General features: G+C 53.5%; 2 protein-coding genes across 6 annotated transcripts; both read left to right on the top strand.

The window, feature by feature from the left end:
• The first annotated feature begins 343 nt into the window (after positions 1-343).
• On the top strand, positions 344-17,996 carry HAUS7 (HAUS augmin like complex subunit 7). Of its 3 annotated transcripts, XM_036887197.2 has the most exons (11): positions 557-789; positions 1,537-1,652; positions 4,886-4,956; positions 7,099-7,160; positions 11,165-11,247; positions 11,703-11,858; positions 11,951-12,047; positions 12,614-12,838; positions 13,880-13,994; positions 15,405-15,459; positions 17,740-17,996. In XM_036887197.2, the coding sequence occupies exons 1-10, from the start codon at positions 691-693 to the stop codon at positions 15,443-15,445; spliced, it is 1,065 nt and encodes a 354-aa protein (XP_036743092.2). In that variant the 5' UTR covers positions 557-690; the 3' UTR covers positions 15,446-15,459; positions 17,740-17,996. The 3 variants fall into 3 exon arrangements, with proteins under 3 accessions (XP_036743090.1, XP_036743092.2, XP_036743091.1); XM_036887195.2 differs by lacking the exon at positions 15,405-15,459 and having other exon boundaries at positions 344-789; XM_036887196.2 differs by lacking the exon at positions 15,405-15,459 and having other exon boundaries at positions 559-789; positions 11,730-11,858.
• Positions 17,997-18,203: 207 nt separating this feature from the next.
• TREX2 (three prime repair exonuclease 2) lies at positions 18,204-21,251 on the top strand. 3 transcript variants are annotated; one of them, XM_036887224.2, is made up of 2 exons: positions 18,204-19,860; positions 20,299-21,251. In XM_036887224.2, exon 2 carries the CDS (start codon positions 20,324-20,326, stop codon positions 21,032-21,034), a length of 711 nt encoding a protein of 236 aa, XP_036743119.2. In that variant the 5' UTR covers positions 18,204-19,860; positions 20,299-20,323; the 3' UTR covers positions 21,035-21,251. The 3 variants fall into 3 exon arrangements, with proteins under 3 accessions (XP_036743119.2, XP_036743120.2, XP_057351262.1); XM_036887225.2 differs by having other exon boundaries at positions 18,204-19,971; XM_057495279.1 differs by having other exon boundaries at positions 18,204-20,062.
• Positions 21,252-25,869: the final 4,618 nt, after the last annotated feature.

Below are 25,869 nucleotides of genomic sequence, written 5' to 3'. Positions count from 1 at the left end.
TGAAGGTCAAAGACTAGGGGAAGACGAGGGGGAAGTAGCAGGACGTGGAATAATTTACACGGCCAGCATTTACACAGTGCTTTTTACGTAGCAGGAATTGTCCTAGGTGTTTCACGGAAATTGTTACCTCACTCGGTCATCATAGCTACCCACTGAGGTAAGTGCTTTCGTATTCCCCACTAGCTGAGGGTAAGGAGGCACAGAGTGGTAAGTAACCGGCTTAAAGTCACACAGTGAGTGAGTGGTGCGACCGAATTCGAACTCAACAACCTTCCCTCTAACTACAGTTATCAGTGTGGGAAACAGGAGACAGAGTCCCGCGCTGGGAGCTGAGACGCTCAAGTCGCATCCTGCATCCCAGGCTGCCCCGCGTCCACTCTCCCGGCGAGAGCCCAGCCGAGGCAGGAGTGCCCTCTGCTGGAGGAGGCCACCTGGCGCGTTCTCGGCCTGGCGGCCCGGCCCGGAGAAGCGAGCTGGGCGGCCGCCTGCCGGGCCGTCCCGGCTCCGCCCGCCCCCCCCGCCTTCCCCGAGGCCCGCCTCCTGGGTGGCACCGGAGCGCGGGCCCGCCCCGAGCCCTGCCCCGAAGCCCGGGTCCTGCGGCCGGGTGCTCTCCCGCGCGGGTGGCCAGGCGAGCTCGGGGCCTGCACGCGGCTGGCCGCTAGGCCTGCCAGGGAGCTCGGGGCGCACAGCATGGCCTGTGCAGGCGCCAGTGGTGGCGGCGGCTGCTACGAAGACGAGGGCGACGCCGCGGTGTCCACGGCGGCCGTGGAGGTGTTCGCGAAGCTGAAGGTGCCGCGGGCCTGGGGAGGCCCCGGGGCGCCGGGCAGGGCGGCGGGGCCCGGCCGGCCGGGCCTGCAGCGGAAGCTGGCGGCCCCAGTTGTCCCCGGCGCCCTGCAGGGGCTCGCCGGGCGGCCTCCCCGGCGCCGAAGAGGCCCCGGGCCCCAGCTCTGGCGGGCCCCCGCCCGCCGCACCGTGACTTCCGCGGCCTGGAGCTCTGCAGGAGCAGGCTGGGCGTGCGGAGCAAGGGCGGGGGCCGGCAGGGCCCCGGCCCCGGCCTCAGGGAGTTCGCGGGGCCTCGGCGGAGGGGGGGACAGGCGGAGGCCGTGCCACCTTGGCCGGCGAGGGGCAGGTGCCAGTAGTGTGGAACCCGCCCCACGAGGTCAGGTATCTGGGCCAGGGCCCGCTGTCCCCCTCCGCCCCTGCCCCGCATCAGTCTCCATTGACGCCTCCCCCGCCCTGCCCGGCCCCGGTGGCTACTAGGCCAAACTGCCCCCTGAGCCCAGAGGGCACATACTTACAGGGGGTGGGGACGCAGGCAGCCCGACATGTGGGCTGAGGGTGAGGGGAATTTAACGCGGGCAGGATGTAGGGAGAGCGCGCCCCTGCTGTGCTGGGCCCACGCGGCGGGGCTGGGGCGCGCTTGGCAGCGAAGGAAGGAACACCAAGAGCGTGATTGCTGAGTTGGCTGAAGGGCAATTCAGCTCCTCAGTTGTGCGGGATTTCTAAAACTTCCTGGCTTTCCCTTTCGTTGCTTAGGACCTCAACTGCCCCTTCCTCGAGGGTCTTTATATCACAGAACCAAAGACAATTCGGGAACTGCTGTGTAGTCCTTCGAAGTATCGCTTGGAAATTCTGGAGTGGATGTGCATACGGTAACATCCTTGTTTCTTCCCCCCATCCCTGTGGTACACCAGGTGCCACCCAGCCCACCTGGGGAAGATGGGGTTGGTTATTTTTATAAGCAGCTGCCCTTCTGGAGGGCTCCATACCCTACCCCAGGTCACAGGGAGAGCAGCTGCTTAGGTAAGAAGTGTGGGCTATGGAGCCATGCTCAGATTGGGGTCAAGGTGCCCCTGAAGTGCTGAGCTTGGCTTCTGAGGGTGGTTCTTGCTTTAACTACTAGTTTCAGAGCTGACAGGGACCAGAGAAATGATCTACTTTCGGTCCTTGCGTTTTTAGACTGGGAAGCTGAGGGTCAACTGGATTCATGAACAGTCTCAGGTCTTACCACAGAGGAGTGACAAGTGGGGTCAAGACCCCGTTTCCCATTCCATCAGGTCAGGGTGTGGCCTGGTGTGGGTGAGTGGCACTGTGCAAGGGAAGCAAAGCCTGCCCAGATGGCAAGGGGAAAGATCCAGAAGGTCCCACAAAATGTCTGTTCCATGGGAGCTACAGCCCTGAGCTGAGTGTGTTATCTTGAGGCTACAGTGGGGAAGGTTTGCCCAAGCCTCGCATGGAGCACAGGCTCCTGTGCTGTTGCCCTGACCCTAGGGCCCTCTCTCAAGTGGCTGTGGTCAGCCTGGTACGGGACTCTCTCATGAGGCCAGGCTTGGGCCTGTCCCTCTTCAGTCTGGCCTGGCTGTCCTTACAGCTGAGGAAGATGCCTGGGTCAGGAGCCTGGTGTTGGAGCAGCAAGGATCCAGCCTGCAGCCAGCAGGTGCACCTGCCGGGCTAGAGCACATCAGCAGGCCTGGCCCTGGGCTGGGTGTCCTAGGGATGGTAGGGAGGAAGGAGGAGGTACTTTCATGTTTGAGCCTCTGCTTTCCCACAGCCTCTCTTGCTGCCTTCCAAGGCCTTCTGCAGGCCCTCCAGGCCTCAGCTCAGTGTGCTCTTATACGGTTACATTGTTTTCCCTCCTTGAAATGCCCTTCAGGTCTCTGCATGTTACATTTACTCAACAGCTTTCAAAGACCCAGCCCACAAATTCCGTCTTTTTCTACAAAGTTTCCAATTCCTAGGGAAAAGCACATCTCCCCTTCCCCTGGCTTGGGATAGCTAATGGTAAGCGGGACAGACCAACGGAGAGATGTCTTTTTCAGAAGCAGCCAGGAAATGTATAATTGCTTTTTATGATCCCAAGCTGGCTTGAGTGCCTAGGCCTTTCCCCCAGATTTCATGTTGGCTGTTTTTGCACATTGTTTCACCATTTCAGCCCTCAATTAGGGCTACATTATTCACTCCTCTCTGGGCACACCTGGACATTGCGCCTAGTGTTGGCCAGGGAGCTCAGTGTGGAGGCTCTTGGTGGCCTGTGTGCCTAACTAGGCCTCACTGTGGGGCAGGATGGCACTACAGGGCCCCTGGGTCGCTGAGTTCAAGGCACATGGGTGTTCTTGGCTCCCCGGCTTGGCTTCGAGGCCTTGAGTGTGGTAGGCCCCGCCCCGCACCCTTTCTGCGCTGGTGCCCTCAGGCTTTGGTGGATTTGCTCTTTCCTGTGTGGAGCGGTTACTTTGTGGCCCAGCCTGACTGATTGCTGAGTGTGGCTCTGCGCCTTGGTGCCTTGTGAGCGGGAATGTTGCCTGACAGCCGGGCCCAGGGGCCAGTCTTCCGGCACTTCCCGCGGTGGCAGCTCCTCCTCCGGCCCTTCTGCCTCTGCCTTCTTTGGCCGAACACGTGGTTGCCTTAATGATCCCTGAAGACAGGTAACGTGGCTGAGGTGCTGGGTCCAGCCCCGGGCTGTAGTTCTGGGTTGTGGCCAGAGCAGATGTGGCCTGGGATGCAGGCATTTGGAGGCACTGCTCCAGGGAAGGAGCAGTGAGCCCTCCGCACAATAGCCACCGTGTCCTCTCCTACCACACTGAGCCAGCAGGTCCCTAGGGCTGGGGTCTGGGCGCCCACACCATGATGGCAGGGTGGAGCCTGGCCCCAGCCATCCTGTGGAAAGAGCCTATCTATCTTTACCTAGGGAGGGCTGGCCATGGGGGCCAGCTCCTGGGACTCCCTGGCATGCAGGTGTTGGCTTCCCCATGGCCTCAGTGCTGTGCTGAGCTTGGCACTAGGGGCATGGCACTCAGACTGTGCCCCTCACAGAGGACACCCTGTGAGAAGCCTGAGCTGTGTGTTGCTTGTGGCACCTGTGAGGGTATTGCGGCCCTCACTGCCTTTGGTTGCATTTTGTGTCTAGAAACGGTTCTGCCTATCAGCTTGGCATCTTGCGGCGAGATGCTTATGAGTGGCTACTTTCCCGTTTATCTGTATGGTGTCGTCAAGGCCAGGGCTCCATCAGGCCAAGGGAAACAGCTGGGATTGCTGTCTCCCCACTGGGGTGTCTGGGGCTGTGACCTCAGAGCCCATCACACTAGGAGCCCCCGGATGGTTTAAAAGTGTATATATCTTGGAGAAGCATAATCATCCTTGGATTTGTGCTTTTTTACAACAGAAAACATACTTCTGTTGAAAGAGCTAAGCATGGGCATTTGCTAATGGAAGATTATCCCATGGCAAGAGGCCGTCGTTGTTCATTCGTTAATGCTCACTGGCTGCCTTTTTGTACTGAACCACTGCGTTAGGCCCCGGAAGTACAGATCGGAAAGCCAGGTCCTGGCCTCTATGAGCCTACAGTCAGAGCCTCATGGACAGATGGTGCCCAGACCCTGCCATGATGGAGGGATGCCAACATGGCTTTGGGCATGGCCTGGCCGTCCGCCACCCTCCCCGGGTTCCGTGGGATGAGCTGGAGCCGACTTGGCCTGCTTGCGCTGGGTGGGAAGGAAGCGCTCCACACAGAGAGGAGCAGACGCATGTGCGCACGTGGGGCTGGGAGCCAGAGCAGGAGAGGCCTTCTGAGAAAGAGCTTAGAGCTCTGAGGATCCAGGTTTTTCCTTTTGGACAGTCATTTTGTTTTATTATTGTGAGAATTTTAATTTCAGTATTCAAATTCACACTTCTGAGTGTAAACTTACAGAAATACTTTGTTTTTTTTTCCCCTGATAATTTATGGAGTTGAAATACACATCCCATAAAATTATCCATTTTTAAAGTGAACATTTCATTGGTGTTTAGCACGTGCACAAGTAATTCTCCTTTCAGAGCATGTGAAAGGAGGGGCTGTGAGGGGGCCTCTGTGGCCTGCTGAGGCCTGACTGGCTTTGCTCTCTTCCTGCAGGGTGTGTCCCTCCTGGCTGGACAAGTTCAGCTCACTGGAGGGGTCCCCAGCTGATGAGGTGAAGGTCCAAGGTGGGTCTGCGTTGTGGGGGTCTGCAGTTGGGTGGCGGATCCTGGGCTCTTCTGAGCTTGTGCACGGCCTCCTTCCAAGTTGTAGTGAATTTCCCATTGGACTGATGTTTTCTTCTGGATGCTGCAAACACTGTAGATGCTGTTAGAGCCTTTTAGAATCCCACCCCCTGCACCCCTGCCCCAACACACACATACTGGGTGTGCTAAGTGGGAGAGCGCCTCTCATAGGGGCTTGTGAGTGAGACCAAGAGAGAACCACCTTGCCAGCCCCTCCACCAGTGGTTCTGTCCCCATCTTACTAGTGTGTGCAGGTGCATGCTGCATGTGGCATCACTTGGAGCATTCCAGGCAGCTTGTCATAGGGGCTTGTCTTAGTAAGCACTGCTTTTCGATCCTTTCTTGGCAGGAGCTGTCCTTAACCTAGTAATGAACATTAGGTAAAAGGGAGCAAATTGCAGTCCTCAGGATGGCTAACTGTTCATTTCCAAAAGGCAAATTTTCCATGGGCCTGCATTTGGCCCAAGCACTCCAAGGTGGGTGAGCTGGACCCTGGAGCCCCAGTCCATGTCCTGGCTCTCACTGCTGTATTAATTATCCAGGGACAGTTGTCCCAGAGGCTGAAATGGGAGCTGTTATGTCTGGTACTTTCCAACTGATGGGATTATACCAAGGCCTGGCAAGCCTGGTCATCAGACTGTACCTGAATTCTATAATACCCATGCACAGTTGATAATGCTGGCCCTCAGCCCAGCCACAGCCTCGACCTTGCCATTCCCAGCCTCCTTTTCTGTAAAGTGGGGGTGATAAGCTCAGCCTTGCCCACTGGTGGGAATGTGCTGAGTGTCAGAGCAGGTGGTAGATATGAATGCTTGTCAAATACTGCAACCTTCCAGTGAGGATTAGGAGAATTCACAAATTCATTTGACAAGTATTTGTGGAGTGCCTGCTGCATGCCAGGCATGTTTTAGGTGCTGGCAGTGCAGTAGTGAATTGTTCTGCTCTGATGGAGCTTACATGCCAGCTGGGAGAGACAGGTGGTAAATAAAGAAGGCAGCAGAATTCTCAGGGCATTGGGTGGTGGGAAGTGCCATAAAGGCAGGTGAGGGCAGAGTGGTGCCTGGGGGCTTGGGAGAAGGGTAGTGCTGTTGACATAAGACGGCCGTGGGAGGCCTCTCCTTTAAACAGACTTGCAGAAAGGGAGAAAGGGAGCCAGGCAGATATCAAGAAGAATAGTGTTCAGGGCCAGAGAGCAGCAAGTACAAAGGGCCTGAGGTAGGCTTGTGTGTGCCTTGCAGCTTTGAGGAACAGAGAGGAGGTGGCTGGTGCAGAGTAGAGAGAAGTGGGGTGAGGTCACAGAGGCGACAGGGCCAGATCAGGCTGGGCCTTGTGGGCCATGGAAGGATGTTGGCTCTTATTCTGAGGAAGGAGGTGACCTGACTTTGGCTTTAACAAGGTCCCTCGGGCCAGTAGGCTGAGAACAAGCAAAGGCAGGGAGACCACTGGGGGGCTGTTGCAGTGATGCAGGCAAGAGATGGGGGCAGTGGAGAGGGAAGCACTGGCCAGATCCTGGATTTTTAGTGAAAGGAGGGTTGGCTGGGCTTGTTGAAGCTCAGATGTGGGCCAAGTGAGAGAGGAGCCATGGAGGACGTGAGGATTTGGGGTTAAGGACCGTGAGTGGGGCAGGTGTGCGTGTGGTATAACTGGCATTTGTACAGTGTCTCCAGGATTGCTAATGCTTTTATATAGGTGCTCTGCTTGCTTCTTGCACCAAATCTTCTAAAACAGATGCCAGAATTATGCCTATTCTGCTCCTGAGACACAAGGGAGGTATGAGGTGGACCTTGCCTGTGAGGGGATAGGGACGTTGCCATAAAGCTAGGTTGGGGGTGTGAAGCTGGTATTGGCCTGAAGCTTTCTGGCTCCAAGTTCTGGCCTTTTCCTAAGAGGCAGTCCTGGCATCTGTGTATATTGTCTATCTTCCTCCTTGTCCACCTGGGTCTGCTAGGCCTGCTGACACTGGGGCACGAGCACCCTCTCCTGAAGCACTCCACACTGTGTATGTTTGTGCACCCCCTTGGGTGCACAGCGTGGTCTCTGGTTTGGGTGCGTGTCTGCAGTAACAGGGTCTTTGTGTGCTGACAGAGATGGTGAAACTATGCTACGAGCTGATGCTGTGTGGGCCGGATGACCAGGAGCTCCTGAAGGTAAGAGAGGGCCCTTTCTGCCCTGCAGGCCAGGGTGGGAAAGGGAGGGGTTTCTTCCCCTGGCCTTTGCTCCTCAGGCCCAGAAGCTGGCCTTCACAGCCCCTGCTCCTTAGCCTCCCAGGGCAGGGACCTACCTGTAGGATTCCCTTGGGTAGACCCCAACCATCCCTAGGGCCGAGGGGGAGGGCAGCTGAGGAGACCGAGGTGGATCTCTGGCATATGATGACCAAAGGGACAGAGAGTGTATCCCGTCCTCAGTTGATGACTTCATACACACTGGCACTATGATAAGTAGTTTTACATGCCAGTAATTATCACACCCACCCTTGGCAGTAGGTACTTTGTCCTAGCCCCATTTCACAGGGGAGGTGGCAAACAACTTGCTCAGTTACCGAGTGACGGAGCCTGGCCTCAAACCCAGGCCCCTAGCTCCCTAGCCCATGCACTGCCCCGCCCCCACCTGAGCTGCCCACCTGGGGGTTTCTAGACAGAGGCTGCCCTAATCCACCCCCACATCAATCAAAGAAACCCTGCCCCTACCCTTAAAATAAAAAGTTTTTTTGAAAGAATTATTTCCATATTTTGGCTTTTATAAATAATGCTGCTATGAACATCCTGTGTATGTTTTTGACTAGAGACATGCTTTTCAGTTCTCTTGCATATATAGCTAGGAGTGTGATTGATGAGCCACAGTAGTGACTCTGCATTTAACTTTTTGAGGAACCACCAAGCTATTTCTAAAGTGACTGCACCATTTCATATTCTCACCAGCAATTTGTGAGGAGGGTTCCGGTTTCTCCACGTCCTCACCAGTGCTTGTTCTAGTTCATCTTTTTGGTTCCAGCTGTCCTCGTGCATTTGAAGGGCTATGTCATTGTGGTTTTCATTTGCATTTCCCTGATGACTAATGATGTTGAGCATCTTTTCATGTGCCTATTGGCCATTTGTGTATCTTCTTTGGAGAAATGTCTGTATTCAGTTCTTTTGCCCACTTTTTAATTGGGTTATTTGTTTTTTATTGAAAGAATTCTTTATATATTCTGGATGTAAGTCACATTAGATATTTAATTTACAAATATTTTCTCCCATTCTATGGATTGTCTTTTCACTTTCTTGATTTGTCCTTTGGAGCACAAAAGTTTTTAGTTTTGATAATGTCCATTATTTACTTTTGTTGCATGTGCTTTGAGTGTCATACCTAAGAATCCATTGCCAAATCCAAAGTCATGAAAATTGACACCTATGATTTCTTCTAACCATTTATAGTTTTAGCTCTTAAGTTTTGGTCTTTGATTCATTTTTAGTTTTATGGAAGGGATATGTCCAAGTCCATTCTTTTGCCTGTGGCTGTCCAGTTGTCCCAGCACCATTTATTGAAGTGATCATTCTTTGCTCATTGAATTATCTTGGAGTTCCTTTTGAAAATCAATTAATTGTAAATGTGAAGGTTCATTTTTGGATTCTCCATTCTATTCGATTGATCTGTATGTATGTCCTTGTGCCAATACCACACTGTCTCAGGTACTGTAGCTTTGTAATAAGCTGTGATGTGAATCCTCCAACTTTGCCCTTTTTAAACATTGTTTTGGCTATTAGGGGGTCCCTTGAATTTTCATGTGGATTTTAGGATCAGCTTGTCAATTTCTGCAAAAAGCCAGCTGGGGTTTTGATGGAGATTGCATTGAATCTGTAGATCACTTTGGGGAATATTGCCGTCAACTATATTAAGTCTTCTTATCCATGAACATGGGCTGTCTTTTCATTTCTTTAGGTTTCCTTTATTTCAAAGATGTTTTATAGCTTTCAGTGTACAAGTCTTGTACTTCTTTTGTTAAATCTATTACTGAGTATTTTATTTTTTATGGTGCTATTATAAATGTAATCATTTTCTGAATTTCATTTTTTGTTCATTGCTAGTATGTGGAAATAGCGTTGATTTTTGCACATTGCTCTTGTATCTTGCCACCTTACTAAATTTATTTATTAATTCTGATGGCTTTTCAGTGGAATCCTTAGGATTTTCTATATACAAGATCATGTCATCTGCAAACAGAGCTAGTTTTACATCTGCCTTTCCAATTGGGTGGTTTGTGTCTTTTGCCAAACTTGGGAAATTTCCTGCTATTATTCCTTTAAATTTATTTTCAGCCCACACACTTTTCTCCTTTCCTTTTTGGCCTCCTATAACACACATATTAGACCTTTTATTATTGTATTATAGGTCCCTAAGGCTTTTACATTTTTTTCAGTCTTTTTTTCTCTCTGTCACTCATATTGGATAATTTTTGTTAACCTGTTTTCAAGTTCACTGACTCTTCCTTTGTTCCCTCCATTCTGCTGTTGAGTTCATCATTGGTTTTTTAATTTTAGTTATTCTATTTTTCTCTTCTAAAAAGTTTCTGTGTGTTTGTTTTTTTAAAGATTATCCGTTTCTTTGCTGATGTTTTCTGTATTAACTTTTGTTTCAAGAGTGTTCATGATTACTTATTCAGCAGTTTTATAATGATTGCTTTAAATTTGTCAGGTAATTCCAGCATCTGTGCCATCTTGTCATTGGTGTCTGTTGGTTGTCTTTTCTCATGCAAGTTGAGATTTTTGTGGTTTTCTTCATGTGCTGAGTAATTTTGGATTGTGTCCTGACATTTTGACCATTATGTTGACTCTGGGTCTTGTTAAAGTTTATGGAGAATGTTGATATTTGTGCTTTAGCAGGCACTTGGCTGGTTAGGTTTAAGCTGCATGTTCTGCCCACTTCTCTGGCCTGTGGTCCTAGTGTGAGCTCAGTTTCCACAGCCTTTGCGCCCATCCTGCCATAAACCACCCACTTGCATGACTGCATCACAGAGGTGGGAGGGCAGAGAGGAAGAAGCAGTAATAGGGTTTGACCCCATAGCTCAAGAGGGCAGGGAACCCTTCTCTCCATTTACACTGATGGTGGCTGCAAAGCTCTGTGACTATCCTAACAACCCCTGAACTGTACCCTGAAAAAGAGTGGATTTATGGTGTACGCATTATACACACACTACACAAAATACTAGCATAGCCGAAAGAAAAGAGCATCGCATCCTTGGGAGAGGAGTGCTCCAGGCCAAAGAGTGAGCACAGAACAGTCCCGAAGTGGCGTGTGCTTGGACCTCCAGGGTCCAGGCCTGTGGCCCAGGGACCTCACAGGGAGATACAGGCTGGGACTACTCACGGTGGCCAGTGCCACATTCCCAGTCCCATCCTGGGTTGGCAAAGCCCTGAGCAGGGGCGCATGCCCCTCCCCGGGCATCGGGGGAAGCTATTGGAGCCTGGTCTGTGCTGAGGAGGGGACGGCAGATAGGATGTCTCAGTCCTGGCCACTGGTCAAGGCTTTGTGAGGTCCTGAGTGACAGTTGCTCTCATGTTTCTGTCAGGGCTGCCCTTGAAGTTGTCACTGGAGCTCGGTGTCACTTGGACAGATTGAGCAAATGAGTCAATAAGAGGTGGTAACAAGGCTCAGGCAGCCAGTGGCAGGCTGAGGATATAGAGATGGAGAAGCCAGAAGCTTCCAGAGACACTGGTCCTGTCAACATGGCCACACAGCTGGGAGCCAGGCCCATGGGAAGTGCCTGGCAGCTTTAGCCATGCGGCTTAGTGCCCATGGACAGGGAGCTGAGCTGCAGGTGTTAGCAGAGCATGCTCCTGACCCCACATCTTGCTACCCAGGGCTCTCTGGCCTGAAATGCCACCAAGAGCTTCATGGCCCTCCAACTTCACCCTGTGCCCTCCACGCCTTGCCACTTTTCAGAGCATGGTCCCAGGCATCATTGCAGCCCATGGCTGGGCTTGGACAGGGATCACTCAGTGACAGCAGTCCCTGAGGCCAGGGTCCCTGAACCACTCCAAAATGCTGTTGGACAGGGACAGGGAGCTAGTATCCCAGGCCCCTCGTTTGCAGTGGCCCCAGCAGGGTGGGGTGTCTGTGTGGGTGGGTCCCTGGCATGCCAGGCCAGTGAGTGCATGTGGCCTTCCCTGCCCAGGGCCAGGCCTGTGCCCAGAAGCAGCTGCACTTCATGGACAAGCTGCTTAATGCAGTCCAGAGCCTGACCACTGGATGCTCCAGGTAAGGACTCAGGGCAGGCCCTCCGCAGGATGGCCAGTGTGCACGCTCCATCCTCCGTCTGGGTCTGGGTGATTAGGGAGCGTGCTGGGCACCTGGGCCGCCACAAGGCACATTTCCAGCTGGGGTTTCACTCCAGGCTCTGGTGGCAGCAGCTGCATCCTGGCCCAGGACCTGTGGGGTGTGAGGCAAGGCAGGCTACCACCCCAACCAGGGGCACTGGCCAAGTGCCAGGCCGTTGGTACAAAGGTGCAGTGCTGGCCTTGGAGTAGATGGGCCGGGTCCACTGAGGAGGGTGGGCACTTGAGCGTCTCTGCAGGCAGGTGGGCTCTTGAGGACCAGCCTCTCTGCCAAGACCCCTTGGATCTCTCCCAGGGGCCTTGGGAAAACTGCCAGCGTGGTCCTTAGAGGCCGTGCTCACACTGGTGACAGTGTGGCCTTGGGGGCTGCATTTGCAGCATGAAGGAGCCCTCCAGGGACACCAGGAAGATGAATGAGGTGCTGCTGGGGACGGTCTTCAGTCCACACCTGCAGACACTCCTGACCCCTGAGTGTGGCTCATGGCCCCTGGACGTGCAGCCCATCCTCAACAAGCAGAGTGATGACTGGCAGAGGTATGTGCCCTGCTTGGTCCGCTGTGACAGACCCTTCTGTGTGTGGCCCACAGTGGCACGGAGTTGGAAGCATCCCCCTTTTCTCCCTGCAGGGCCAGCCCCTCTGTGGGCTCGGAGAACGTGAAGGTGGCGGAGCTGGCCAGGCACCTCCAGGAAAGTGCTGCCAAACTGCAGGCGCTCAGAGTGGAGGTGAGGGATGCCAGCTCCTGGGGGCTGCAGGGCTTGGGGGTGAGGGCCTGGCTGGAGGGGCCTTGCTTTGTGTCCTAGGGCAGGGAACATCACCTCCCCTAACCTCAGGCTGCCTGTCTTTAAAATGAGTATGTTATGAGGTTTAAGTGAGGTTGCATGTGTGCAGGGCCCAGTGGGTTCTAGAATGTGGTGGGCTCTTAGCCCACCTGAAGGGGAGAGGCTTTCTGAAGTATGGAAATGATCAGCCTCAAATGGGCTGTGTGCCAGGCCCTGAGCTTGAGGGCTTTCATACGTTTCTTGAGTGTGGCTCTCCTAGCAGCCCTGTGGCCTGGCCTCCTGGTTTGCCCAAGGAGGAGACAGGTCCATACTGGCAGCAGTGGCAGGGCTGAGGCTGGAAGTCGGATGGCCTTGCTTGAAATTGAGTGGTTCTCTTATGCCTCTGGTCTTATATTTCCCGGTCTTTCAAAGCATGAGGTGGCCAACAGAGCCTGTCCCCTGATGGGGGGAGGGGACCTGTACCCCAGGGATAGGCAGGGCAGCGTGAACCTCCGCCTCTGGCTTTACAGGACTTTGTGCAGCCCACACAAGGGGCTGCCGGAAGTGCTGCTGACACCACCGCCCTGGAGCAGAAGCTGCGCCTGGTCATCTCCGACTTCTACCAGCTCGTCGCGGCTTTCCTCCAAGTCTATGATGATGAGCTGCGAGAATGCTGCCAGCACCCAGACCCCTATCTCCACCCGTGTGGCCCCATCATCCAGGCTGTGCACCAGACTCTGACTTCGTGTGGCCAAGTAAGGATTGCCCTCTCCTCTCCCTGTCCCCCTCCCTCCCAGCTGCCCCGCAGGCCCCAGCGAGGCACCCAAGGGTTCACTTGGGCTGGGAGGGGCTGGGCTCTGGGCTCTGGCCCTCAGCCCGGGGCCTTCAAGGCCAGGTGTTTCCCCTGGAGGGGATGAGAGCTGATGTGGCTGTATCCCCTGTCCCCCCACCTCCCTCTCCACTCCAAGGGCCCCACAAAACTTGATGGGGATGTTAACTGAGCCAAGCGCTTGAGCCTGGGGGAGCCCTTTTTCCTAGTTGGCCATATGCGACCCTCGTCTTGGCCCCCGGCTTCTGTCCCTGTATTGGTCTCACTCTGTCTTCCCAATACGTGCAAATGTGTCACGGCCCGTCTGTGCGCTGGACAGACAGATGCTTGCTTGTCTGCGCCTTTGACCTCGCTGACATGGGAAAAAGTGGTCTCACGCTGCTGAGCCGACTACATAAGCATTTACTCGTGTTGTCATTCTACATTTCAGATCCCCAGAGGCTGACCTAAAATGCTGGGTTTGGTTATGGTCACAAGTACGGTGGCCGTGTTAGAAGTCTGGCGTTGGCTCAGGGCCTCCATGTTGTTTGTCTTGACTCTTTAACAGAAAGGCTTTTAGACTTCCAAACCTCTGACCAACCTGCCCTTTGCGATTCTACCAACAGGGCAAGTTAGGGTGCAGTCCTCTCCCGTCAGAACTGTCCTTTTGTCTTGGAACATGGATTTTTCCCCTTGCACCATTTAGCTTTGCTTAGCTACCAGTGTGGGCTGGGGCTGTGAGCGGTCGGCATCCCTGCTGGGCCAGGAGGGAGGGGATTAGGTTGGGGATTCTCCAGCTAGCTGGCCATCCTGCCCTCATCTGGGTTGTTCTTGGGGGTGAATGCCACATGCTCCAGGGCCTAGGGAAGAGCATATACCCAGTGTGGACCTGGCTGGAAAACAGGAGGTGCCTTCTGTAGGTCAGACCACCAGCATTTAATGTCCACATGTCCCCTTCTCTTGCTGCGGCCCTCCCCCTCCCTCCCAGCTGTTGAAAGCAGTTATGGAGGTCAGTGGCATGTCGGTGAAACCTGTGGAGACGGCGAAGCAGCAGCAGGACAAGCAGATCTGGTGGGACAGTAACAGTGCCTTGATGAGTTTAGGTATGTGGTTGCCACTGCGGCTGTAGCTGTCTGCTCAGCGGTTGGGAACAGGGTTGTCCCAATGTGCCTTGGCTTAGTACTGGCTTCATGTGTGGGCTCCTCCTTGCTTGCCCAGCATTTGGGGAGCATCTGGGGACTGTCCCCTTAGTTCTTCCTTCTTTTTCTAATGCATAAGGTTCTCTTTCAATGGATTATAAAATAAAAACATTAATTGTAGAAAAAAAAATTGGGTAACCCATAGATGGGCAGAGGTAAAATAAAAACAATCTGTAACCTGATGGCCCAGAGATGGTCAGTGTTAATGTATTTCCCTTTATTCTTTTTCCTCTCATCATTTTTTATTTCGTTGTATAAGTTAAGTGTAATCACAACATGTGCTTGCTTTTATATCATGCTCTTTCCCTAGGACCTCATTAGAAGCATGTTCCCATGTTTTCAAAGTGACCTTTTTAATTGTCAAACACTTCCATTCAGACATTTGCTATAATTGGCTTAACATTTCCTATTACTGAGCCTGTAGGTCATTTTCTTTTTTTTTGCTATTATGTATAATGCTGTTGCAGGATTTATAATAGTGAAAAATGGAAATAATCCAAAGTTTTAACATTGGGTAATGCTCGCATAAGTAACACTTGGGTAAATATTTGATGGGATAGTATTTGTTGTTTCAGAAGTTGGTTACGACATGAGGGAATGCATGTTCTAGAATGTTAAAGGGAAAAATGCAGGTTAAAAATGGAATACACAGTATGATCTCACATTTTTGAAGGAAAAAAATATAGAAGAGCCCCTTGCAGAAAGTGAGCCAGTATGTGAACACTGATTTTCTCTGTGTTGGGTTGAGAGCTGTTTCAGTTCCTTTACTGTTTATCCCCTCGTGAATGTGTGTCCCTCAGTAATCCCCCCACACTGTCAATCTTCATAAAAGGAAGCAGTGCACATGTTCTCACGTACAGTGCGTCCCCATCTTAGATCGCAGCCTTCGCATGGGGCTCTTGGTGGTGTGGTGCTAAGGCCAGGCTCATTATCATTTGTAAGGCCATGCGGTTTCCGTCTTACTGTATCCTCATCAGTTGTAGATTTAATCCATTCGAAAGGGGCAAAATTGTATCTGAATGTAGTTTTCATTAACTTTTTTTTCTGAAAGTTATTTTTTTATTATGGAAATAATGCATTCAGAAAGAGTTAAAAAATATATATTTTTTAAGAAAAATAGCCTTTAGGGAAGAGCCTCAACTCATAGGGGTAGAAACATGAAATGGTTGGATGTTTTCCCTGTGCTCTGGCAAACCGCCTTTATGCCAGTTCACATGATTCTGAAGTGAGTGCCTGTATAACCATGACACACGTGAAGAAATGGAACATGCTTAGCACCCTAGAAACTCCCCACGTGCCTCTTCCTGCATGCAGCCAACTGCCGTCCTGAGTCAGTGAGAATCATGTTTCCATGAGATTCATCTGCCATGTGAGTAATTTGTTCATTTTCTTTGCCATGTAGCTGGGGTAGGCAGACTTTTTTCTTTTTTTGTCAAGGGGCAGATATTACATTTTTTAGGCCCTGTGGGCCAGATGCTCTCTGTCCTGGGCCTCTGCACAGCCCTGGGCATGTGCATAGCCTTCTAGATTCCCAGGACTGTCAGAGCTTCCCAAAGCCCTTGTGGACGTCTCAGTCCCCAGCCTGTCCCTGCTGAGCTCCGATCCGCTGCCTCAGGTAGCAGTGACTAAAGCGCCTGCCTCTAAGAGCGCACCCCCAGTGCATCCATAAGGATTGGCTTTGGGTCACACAGACTCTGAGCCCTTCCTCTGCATGAACCCTCCTGCCAGCCAGCCTGCTGTTGGGCAGCTGGCCTGCTCACTGCTCTTGGCCTTCGTATGCACACTTGGCACATATATACAGGGCACTCAGGAGTTTCTCTTCTTTCTGACTGAACCGCAACAGAGTCCTCCATTTAAAAATTTTATCATAATGTTTATCCTAATCACCACTGTCACAGTGACTCTCACCTCCAGTGTATATAATGTGCTGTTCATAAAACGCTTACAATCCATAGTTTCATTAATATAATGATCATTAGTGTTCTTCACCGTGTGCCATGTTACCTGTGATCACAGGTGCTCTGATATCTACACTGTGCACCCCCTCCCTCGGTGTCCCTCCTCCCCCACCCTACCCCCACCTCCCTCTCTGTGCGGTGCTTGCAGAGAAGCTCTGCCTTCCCTCAGGGGGTCTGCACGATCGTGAGGTAAAATGTTGTGCCCAAGGGTGGGCCTGCCTCCCACTTGCAGGGGACAGCGCTGGCTTGGTGGGGAGCTGGCCTGTCCAGCCCTCAAGCTCAGCTCTTGTGAATGCAGCTTCTCAGTTTTGTTTGAGATGAGTTCTTGGGCTATACACATGCCAAGGAAGTGGTCCACGCCAGCTCCATGCTAAGGGTCCTATCTTGTCTCCATGACCCAGGCCTCCTGACTGTGGAGGGTCTATGTGTCTGTGCTATTTCCTTCCTGCTAGAAGAAGCTAGGCCGCCAATCTGGCTTCCTGTAGCCAGGCTACGTTGCTTGTGCTGCCCCATATCTGCGGACAGGGGCCCAGGTGTGTCTGCTGGGGCCTGTGCCTGCAGCCTTGGCCTTGTGTGCCTGGGGGGAGCTCTGGTGACGTGGGTGGGCAGCTTGTCCCATCGTCATTCACCAGTCACTATCTCAGTTGGGTAGATCTGAAGCCCCGTTTGCCTCCCACGCCTCCAGAGACCCCAGTGCCAAGAACATATGCATGCATTTTGAAAACAAAGTAAGCCTCTCAGTGCTAAGAGCAAGGGAGGGGAGTTGACAGCACCAAGGGGGAGAGATGGTAACAGGTTTCTGGAAGTAGGAAGTGGATGGGAGCAATTTGATGGATGCAGTAGGTAGAGAAAACAGCGACTAAGAGGACAGCCCGAGGAGCCAGCCCGCGCGGTGGAACTGCCACAGCCCCAGGGCTGGGTGGCCAGCAGCCCCAGGCAGCGGGCAGTGGTGAGTGGGTCAGAAGCAGAGGGCACCAGCAAAGCAGTTCTGTACAGATTGGTGCACCTGGTGAGATCCTAGCCTGCTCTTTTGTGAAGAAACTGATTGAAATGAATGGCAAATCCAGGCTCTTGCCTTGGCTGGTGGCCCATGTAAAGCCCACCTCTTTCTGGTTTCTGAGGGCCGCTGGCGTGGGGGCTGGTCCCTGCCTGCGCCACCTGTCCTGCCCCCCACAAGCTTCCTGCAGGGGAAATGGGCAACTGCACCAGAGCTGAGCGGGGCTAGTGCACCAGCTGCCCAGGCCTCTGTCCAGTCCAGCCCAGCACTGTGGACGAGGAGGACCTGGAAAAGCAGAGCCAATGGGCCATTCAGCAAGAACTTTCCAACGCATTTGAATTGACCTAGTCAGTATCATGTCGAAATGTACCTAGAAAAACAAGCAAATGCTCTTAGAAGATAAAAATGGTTGCCAGAGTACTGAAAAAATAACAGGAAGAGTAGAAAACAAAATGAAGCAGCAAATCTAAGAACAGAAAGAAAAGAGACAGATGAACACACTGAGGATGAAGATGAGCAATGAAGAGGCCCAACCCCGCGGGCAGTTCCCAGTGCCGGGGCCGTGGAGGTGGCCAGGCCCGAGGAGAGCCAGCGAAGGACACGGGCCTGGCTGGGGGCATTGCAAGAGGGGGGTGCCTCTTCTGGGCTGGGAGGTGTTAGAGTCAATTTTCTGTTCGCATTTTTTTCTCTGCAGTCACCAAAATGGAGGAACTAACCCAGAAATACAAGATCCTCAATGACAGTCTGCACAAAGGCACGGAGTAGTCGGAGCACGAAGCTCCGCCCTGAAGACGCAGGCAGCCAGGGAGGGCAGCACCTCCGACAGAGGCAGCAGTTACAGCTGCTGTGTTCTCGGGGGCACAGGGTCCCAGTGCCCAGCAGTTTGGGAGGGGAAAGGATGAAGGGGACCTCAGATTATAAGAAGCGGTCTCTAGCCTGTTGGCCTCCCTGGCTGTGCGTGACTGTGTCCTGTGTGCTGTCTGGCCTGCGCTGAGGTGGCCCCGGTGCCCGAGTGCTCAGTCCTCACTTCCCACCCTGAGTCCTGGCCCGTGACTGTGACCTTCCTGCTGAACAGGGGCCTGGGCTGTGATGCTCCCATGCCCTGCCTGCCCTGGGTACTCGCCGTCTTGCACCAGCTCCTGTTGCTTCTGTTTCTTCCCCTGCCACTGCCCACTTAAGCTCGGCAATGCCAAGCCCTGAAAATTTCTGTCTCTCTGAGGCACCTGGCTCCATGGGACCAGAGCCTGCCCCCAACCTTGTGCCTCCTCCTCTGTGACTGGCCTTAGGGTCCCCCATGAACACTACTTCCGGCCTGTTGCCCAGCTGCTGCCACCCACTGCATCTGGGATCTGGTGGGTGGGCCGCGTGTTTCCTCCTCCTTCCCAGGGCACCTAGCACTGGCCTGGGGAATTCTTGCCAGTGGCCTGACTGGTTGTCCAGGAAGCTGCTCTCTGGGCTTCCCAGGGTGACCCAGTATCTTGCTGAGCAGTGCACCTGTCACAGTCACCTCCCTCCCTCCAAGCACAGAAACAGGAACGACTGGTGGTGACCCCACCCCCCTCAGCCCCGCGACAGGGGCCTCCCCTACACAAGGTGTATGGTGGAGGCCCAGTGGCTGCCAGCCTCACATGCACCACTCTGCCCTGCTCCCTGCACCTGCACTTCCACTTCCCCAAGTTCCCTGTGGGTGCGCTAGACCAGGAGGCTCCTGGGAGCTGGGAGCCTCTGGCGCTAGTCGCCCACCTATGGCATTCTGCAGATGGCTGTTGTGGGAGGTGGGAGGACAAGCAGGCCCACAGCCACCCCTGCCCAGCTGCATGCACAACTTCACAAGCCAGGGGCCTCCCGACGGCCTGCACTGTGCAGGCCACCACCAGCATGTGGCTCGCCTTCCTGTGCTCCTGAGTGCTGGCGCACCTTGCTCTGGAGTGAGGTCTGAAGGGCTGGGCTTCACCCCTGCTCCGATGGTCCTGGGGCTGTGGGTGCCACCCGGGCAGTCCCCTACCCTGTTTTCTCTCATTGCTCATTCTTCTGAGGGGAAGGATTGGCTCAGCAGAGGCCCACAGGACTTGCCATGCCAGGCCTCGATCACCTCCTTTCCTCCCTTGCAGCCTCTGCTAAAGGCCCCTTAGATATGCGTCGTTATGCCCATGAAGCAGGTGCCATCTCCCCTTCGTGGTGGAAGCTGAGCCTGCAGGGTGGGTGCACTGCAGCCAGACGGTGTGAGGGCTGCCCTGAGATTGCCCGTTCCCCCGTCACTGGGATGACAATGAGGTCCTTCCCTTCCATGGCCCCACAAGGGGCAGCCTGGGCTCCTGTGGTGGGAACTGTGCCCTGGAGAAGGGGACTCACTGTCATCACGGGAGGACCCCCGGCGTGCGGCTGGGTGTTGAACTCAGGTGGGCCAGGCCCAGCTGCTGCTGCCTGGCCAGTTGCACTTGGAGGCAGGGCTGGGCGGAAGGCTCAGCTTTCCTCCTCGGGCCTGGGGTGACTTGTTCCTCAAGTCCACAGTCACGCCCAGGATCCTGCTTTCTGGTCTGCATACAGGGCGTGTGTCCCAGTGGCTGTGAGTGACTAGACCAGGAGGCTCCTGGGAGCTGGGCACCGGCCCTCTACCGCCCTGACCGCCAGAGCCCCTGGTGCTAGTCACGACCCGGGCGGTGAGCTGGCTGTGCAGGTCCTGCGGCCTTAGGCCTCCTTGTTGCCCAACCGGTGGCTGGGGGCGGGCTGTGGGCGCTGATTAAAGGCTGCCTGGAGCAGCCCGTGCAGGGACAGGTGCCTAGCAGCCGAGGACTCCAGCGCACGCCTGCCCCAGGTAAGCCCGTGACGACAGCAGCTGAGAGCCTGGAGGCAGGCGGAGTGCCAGGGAGAAGGCCGCGGGAGGCGCTGCCAGTGAGGCTTGGGATCACCGTGAGAGCCTTCCCGGGTGCCTGCTTGCCTGCTTCCCGGCAGCCAGCCACAGGGGTACAGAGCAGGGTGCTCTGCCTGAGGCTCCCAGCCAGGGTGTCTAGGTGAAGGTACTGACAGGGCTGCTTACTAGGTGGTGGTATTAGGGATGGTCAGGGATGGGCCAGGGGACAGAACAGCCGGTGATGTGCCCCTATGGGGCCTCAGCCTGGACAGAAGTGATGCCCTGGTCATGGGGTGGTGGGAAATAAACCCAGAGAGGTTGGAGCCTTGGCTGTGGGGATGGGTGCAGGTGGCTGGGCCCAGGTATTCCCATTTCTTTAGGTCTTGTTCTCTTGCTTGGCAGCTTTAGGCTTCGCTGTCCCTGTGAGATGTCTGAGTCACCCCAGGCCAAGACCTTTGTCTTCCTGGACCTGGAAGCCACTGGGCTCCCCAATACAAACCCTGAGATCGCCGAGCTATCCCTGTTCGCTGTCCACCGCTCCTCCTTGGAGAGCCCAGAGTATGATGAATCTGGTGCCCCCGTGCTGCCCCGGGTCCTGGACAAGCTCACGCTGTGCATGAGCCCAGAGCGCCCATTCACTGCTAGGGCCAGTGAGATAACCGGCTTGAGCAGTGAGGGTCTGGCCCGATGCCAGAAGGCCACCTTCAACGGCGCTGTGGTGCGGACGCTGCAGGCCTTCCTGAGCCGCCAGGAGCGCCCCATCTGCCTAGTGGCCCACAACGGCTTCGATTATGACTTTCCTTTGCTATGTGCAGAGCTGAAGCACCTGGGCGCCCACCTGCCCCGGGACACCATCTGCCTGGACACGCTGCCTGCGCTGCGGGGCCTGGACCGTGCCCACAGCCACGGCAGCCGGGCCCAGGGCTGCAAGGGTTACAGCCTGGGCAGCCTCTTCCGCCGCTACTTCCAGGCGGAGCCGAGTGCGGCCCACTCGGCTGAGGGAGATGTGCGCTCCCTGCTCATGGTTTTCCTGCATCGCGCCTCTGAGCTGCTCGTCTGGGCTGATGAGCAGGCCCGAAGCTGGGCCCACATTGAGCCCATGTACGTGCCGCCTGATGAGCTGAGCATTGAGGCCTGAGTGCCAGGGGGCTCTGACACCACCACCCAGGGGGATAAGGCCTGTCCGCTGCACCACAGGCAGCGTCAGCCTTGACCATTGGGCCAGGCTCCCCTTAGCCCGTCAGCCCTGGCCCCGGCCTAACTAACCCCGCTCCTCTGGCCTGTGCTTCAATGGAGCTTGTTGCTGCAGGCTCCCACCCCTCCCCCATCTCTCAATAAACACTGACGAGTGCGCACCCGCTGACATTGCCTTGCGCAGACTGGGCAGACAGGTAGCCAGGCCAGGGGCCAGACCAGAGCCCCCAGGACCGGCCCCTTGTGGCCTTCCCGTGTGGTGTGCCCAGTGGGTGGGTGGGTGGGGAAGGTGGCGGTGCTTACAGACTGGGCCAAGGGGCCGGCAGGCTGCGGCTGTGGAGTCTGAGCCACAGGACCCCTTCCTGCCTTATCAGACGCACAGGAAATCCATAAACAGCCTTAAGGGAGCTACCTGGGCTTCCCCAACTCTAGTACCTGCTCCTTACAGGACCCTGAGCCAACTCCTTTCTCTCCCAGAACCCCCATACCTGCTCTCAAAGTGGCGATGGGATGAAATGGTACATAGGCATGCACAGCAGCATGAGGCCTGGCACCCTCAGAGTGGGGGGAAAAGGGAGGTGCCCCAGCCACACGCAGGCATGGCAAAATGGACCTTAAATGTGCTGGTCAAGCAACAGGAGGGCCCACTGGAGTGTGAGGGGTGAGGGTACCATGGGGGCTCCAGGCTGATCTTTAGCTTGGAGGACAGGTGCAGTGGGGGACCCAGGAAGGAATCTGTCCTGGGCCCCGTGTCTCTTGTGGCTCCACCAAGGAGGGCCGGGAGGCTGCTCTGCGGGGAGGGCAGCTTCTCAGCAGCCACCTCTATCACCAAACAATGGGACAGGGCAGGGGCAGGATGTCTGGGAGAACAGGTGAGAAGGGGTGGGGTGGGCGGGGCAGCCACACCTGAGAGTGACTGGCATGACTAAAACCTTGAGCCTTGAGCCTGCTGGGCCCCTTCAGGGAACCCTAAGTAGGTCAGAGTAACTAGAACCACTGCACTGTGCACGGTGGCAGAGTGGTAGCCACCTCAGGCCATCCTCATTCCCTGGGCCAGGGAGTCTAGAATGACTCTGAGGGCAATAGGGAGCCATGGAGTGTTGTATGCAGTGGAGGGACAAAATGTGATTTACGTTTTTTACAAAATTTCTAAGGCTTCTGTGTGGCAAATGGACTAGAGCTGGCCTGCAGGGGTAGACAGCAGCCTAGGGAGAGAGGAGCAAAGGGGTGGAGCCCTGCCGGAAGCAGAGCTACTGGCCTGGCCAAGGACAGAATGGCAGGAGTTGAGGGCCCGTGGTAAGAGGAGGACTGCCAGGAGGCTTGTGTGGGAGTCTGGTCTGTGTACCAAAGAGCTTCCTGAGGAGGGGTGGTTGGCACCCTGCTGGGAGAGTGCCACCAGGGTGGGCCCTCAGTCCGGGAGCCTGCATTGGGCAGGAGCTGAAAGGCAGGGGAAGGTGGAGGCTGAGGATCAAGGCAGCCAGGGCCCCTCAGATGCCTGGTTCCCAGGCAGGGCCAGGTCCCTTCATCGGGCTGGCTGGGCTCCAGGCCACTGGCTTGCTAAGTGGGTGGTGCCAAGGGGCTCACTTCTCATCTGCAGGCAAGCCAGAGGGGTGGTTTGACTCCAGGTCCCCAGCCCGATCTGTCCAGAGTGGTGTCCAGTTTTGTGCCCTCTCCCTGGCCTCACGGTGGCCTGGCCTCAGGTGCCCTCCCTGAGCTCATGCTCAGACTCGCCAGGCCAAGGTTTGTGCCTTCTGAGCTGTGTGGACAGGCTGGGGCCTGCCCTGCTGCTGCCTGAAAAAGCGCCAATGTGCTGATAAACAGGTGACAACAGCTTTCCAGGAAAGTCAACGTACTCCAACGTGTGTGTGTATCTATTTCAGGCATACATACAACACACATATAAGTTTGTTAGTAATTTTACTGATAGAAAGTAAAATTGAGCACACAATTTACAAGTAATAAAATCAACAACATATGTGAAATACACAATAAAATATAGACCACACTGTTCATAAATCCCATACGGCCAGTTGATTTTCACAAAACCTTTGAACTTACTTTTGCTGAACTATTGTATCTGTGCCTGACCCATAACTGCAACTGGGGAATTGTGTGGTTCCCACATAAATGTTGGTTGATATTTTCATTTATCTTAATGAGTAAGATGAAAGTGAAACTACAAAGATATATGTGGGAACTTCACACATTCATTGGTGACATGAGAAACTCCTTTGGTGATTTGAATCATAGTTTTTGATATTGGAAAAGTATTTCCTATTTTTTTTTTGGCTATTCACAGTGTAATGACTATAGACTCAAGTCATTCAAACAATGATAGATCCAGCCCTGGTTTATAGCATATTCTGGTTCCCAAGTTGTGAATACTTCTAGCAGGCCAATTTGAGGCTATCCATGTGACATCATTGAACACGAAGTTGGAAAGTAGGCGTGGTAGCACGCTGTAACACAGATTCCCCCCGGGTGGATGCAGTAAGGTGGGTGTCAAAACATAAATAAGATGTGATGGATTTTGAGTTCTTTCCTTTGTGCTTAATATCATTTATTTAAGCGGAAGTTTATATAATTTAATTTTTAATAATGGTGGTATTTCAATCAGTTCTCAAAATTCCTGAACATTTAACATCTCCTGCATTTAGTCGCTGAGTGTTTGTGCTTACAGATGTATGACTGCATGAATCAGGGTTTGCCTGAGAAACAGCCAGTAGGATATTTAGATAAGGAATGGGTTCATATGATTGTGGCAGCTGGCAAGTCCGAAATCTGAAAGGTGGGCCTGGGAAAGTGTTGCAGTTTGAGTCCAAAGGCATCTAGGGGCTGAATTCCTTCCTCTTCAATGCCCTTGGTCTTTTTCTCATAAGGCTTCAACCAACTGGATGAGACCCACCCACATTATGGAGGCTGATCTGCTTCACTCAAAGTCTACTGATTTCAATGTCAGTATCATCTAAAAAATCCCTTTCCAGTAACATCTAGACTACTGTTTGAGCACAAACTGGTTACCATAGCCTAGCCAAGTTGACACGGAAAATGAACCTGCACCATGACAGGTGCATCAGCTCTGTTCTCTGGGCTTTACCTCATTCCTTAATATATGTGAATCTACACTTACTGCTTGCAGAGTGCCTGCTGGCCCCCCTGCTGCCACCCACTGACCCTGAACTGCACAGTTTGTAAGGGGACTGCCCACCACTGCTTCCTTTTGTCTCCTTCTTTCCTGAGGCCTCTGCTCTATGTGGCCCAGGAGCTTTTCTTCTAGGAGGTGGCTTCTGAATTCTCACTCTCCTTTCCCTGCTGGGTGAGTGACTGGCTAGGAACAGGATGCACGGGCCCCCTGGCCTGCAGACACTTTCCCAGCTTCCAGCTTCCAGAGCTGCCTGGGGAGTTGCCCCCTCAGATCCATTCCTGCTGTGGCCGGTTCCTTCCATTTGGAAGCTTCTAAGATGTTCCCATTATCCTGGGAATTTGGGAATGTTTGCCAGGCAGTGCTCAGGTCTAGCAATCTGGTTTGGAGCTTGACATGCCCACCGCGGAGGTTTTCTTCCATTGTCTGTTAACTTGTTTCTGTTCTGACCCTGCTCCTTACTTCTTGTCTCCTGGATGGCATTCCAGGCACCTCTCTTTTTATATTATTTCAAATTAAATTTAAATCTTAATTTTACTTTATCTTTCCTCCCAGCTTTATTGAGATATAATTGGTGAACAAAAAACTGCACATAATTAATGTATACAATCTGTTCAGTTTGGGTATATGTCTACAAAGGTTCCCAATTTTCATCCTTGTTTTTAGCCATCCACAGGACTCAGTCCCCGCTGCAGGGGTCCCTTAAGTGGGGCAAGGTGTAGCTGTCCCAAGGAGGCCAGGAGGGGAGGGTGAGGCCAGGTACCTTTGTGGGTCCAGCTCTGCCTGGGAAGCTGGGCATGTTGGTCCTTGGCCTGGGCTGCACATGCACATCCCCCCGCTTAGGTCCATACCCCATGGACCCTGCATGTATTAGGGAAAACTGAAGGTCTTGCCCACCCACAGTCCTATCCACAAGTGCAGCAAAGAAAGCAGACAGCTTCCCTTCTAGATAAGCATTCCACTAAACTACCCACCACACCCATCTGAGGCCATCTGCCAAGGAGGCCAAGTTGGAAGGAAACTACAGCCTTGTCAATGTAGCCAGACAGATGCTTCCCAAGATAGCCCAGCCTAGTATATTGCAAGTTCACCTGGTAATCACAGCAGCCATTTGTGCTAACTTGCCTTTATGGTAAGGACAATGAAGGAGTCGTTTCAATAAATGGTGTTGGGAAACTGGACAGCTACATGCAAAAGAATGAAACTGGATCACTGTCTTATACCATACACAAAAATGAACTCAAAATGCACTGACGACCTAAATAAACTCCCAGAAGAAAATATAGGCAGTAAACTCTTGGACACCAGCATTAGCAATTTTTTTTTCTGGATACATCTCTCCAGGCAAGGAAAACAAACAAGTGGGATTATATCAAACTAAAAAGCTTCTGCACAGTACAGGAAACCATCAACAAAATGAAAAGGCAGCCTATGGAATGGGAGAAAATATTTTCAAACCATCTATCTGATGAGGGTTAATATCCAAAATACATAAGGAACTCTTAAAACAATACAAACAAATAAGTAAAAGAGGGCAAAGGACTTAAATAGACATTTCTCCACAGAAGACATACAGATGGCCAACAGGTATATTAAAAGATGCTCCACATCACTCATCACCACAGTGATATCTCACG

The sequence above is a fragment of the Manis pentadactyla genome, chromosome X, assembly GCF_030020395.1.
Source record: "Manis pentadactyla isolate mManPen7 chromosome X, mManPen7.hap1, whole genome shotgun sequence".
Classification (NCBI taxonomy): domain Eukaryota; kingdom Metazoa; phylum Chordata; class Mammalia; order Pholidota; family Manidae; genus Manis; species Manis pentadactyla.
The sequence above is the reverse complement of the archived record's forward strand: the minus strand, read 5'-3'. Positions and strand labels throughout refer to the sequence as shown.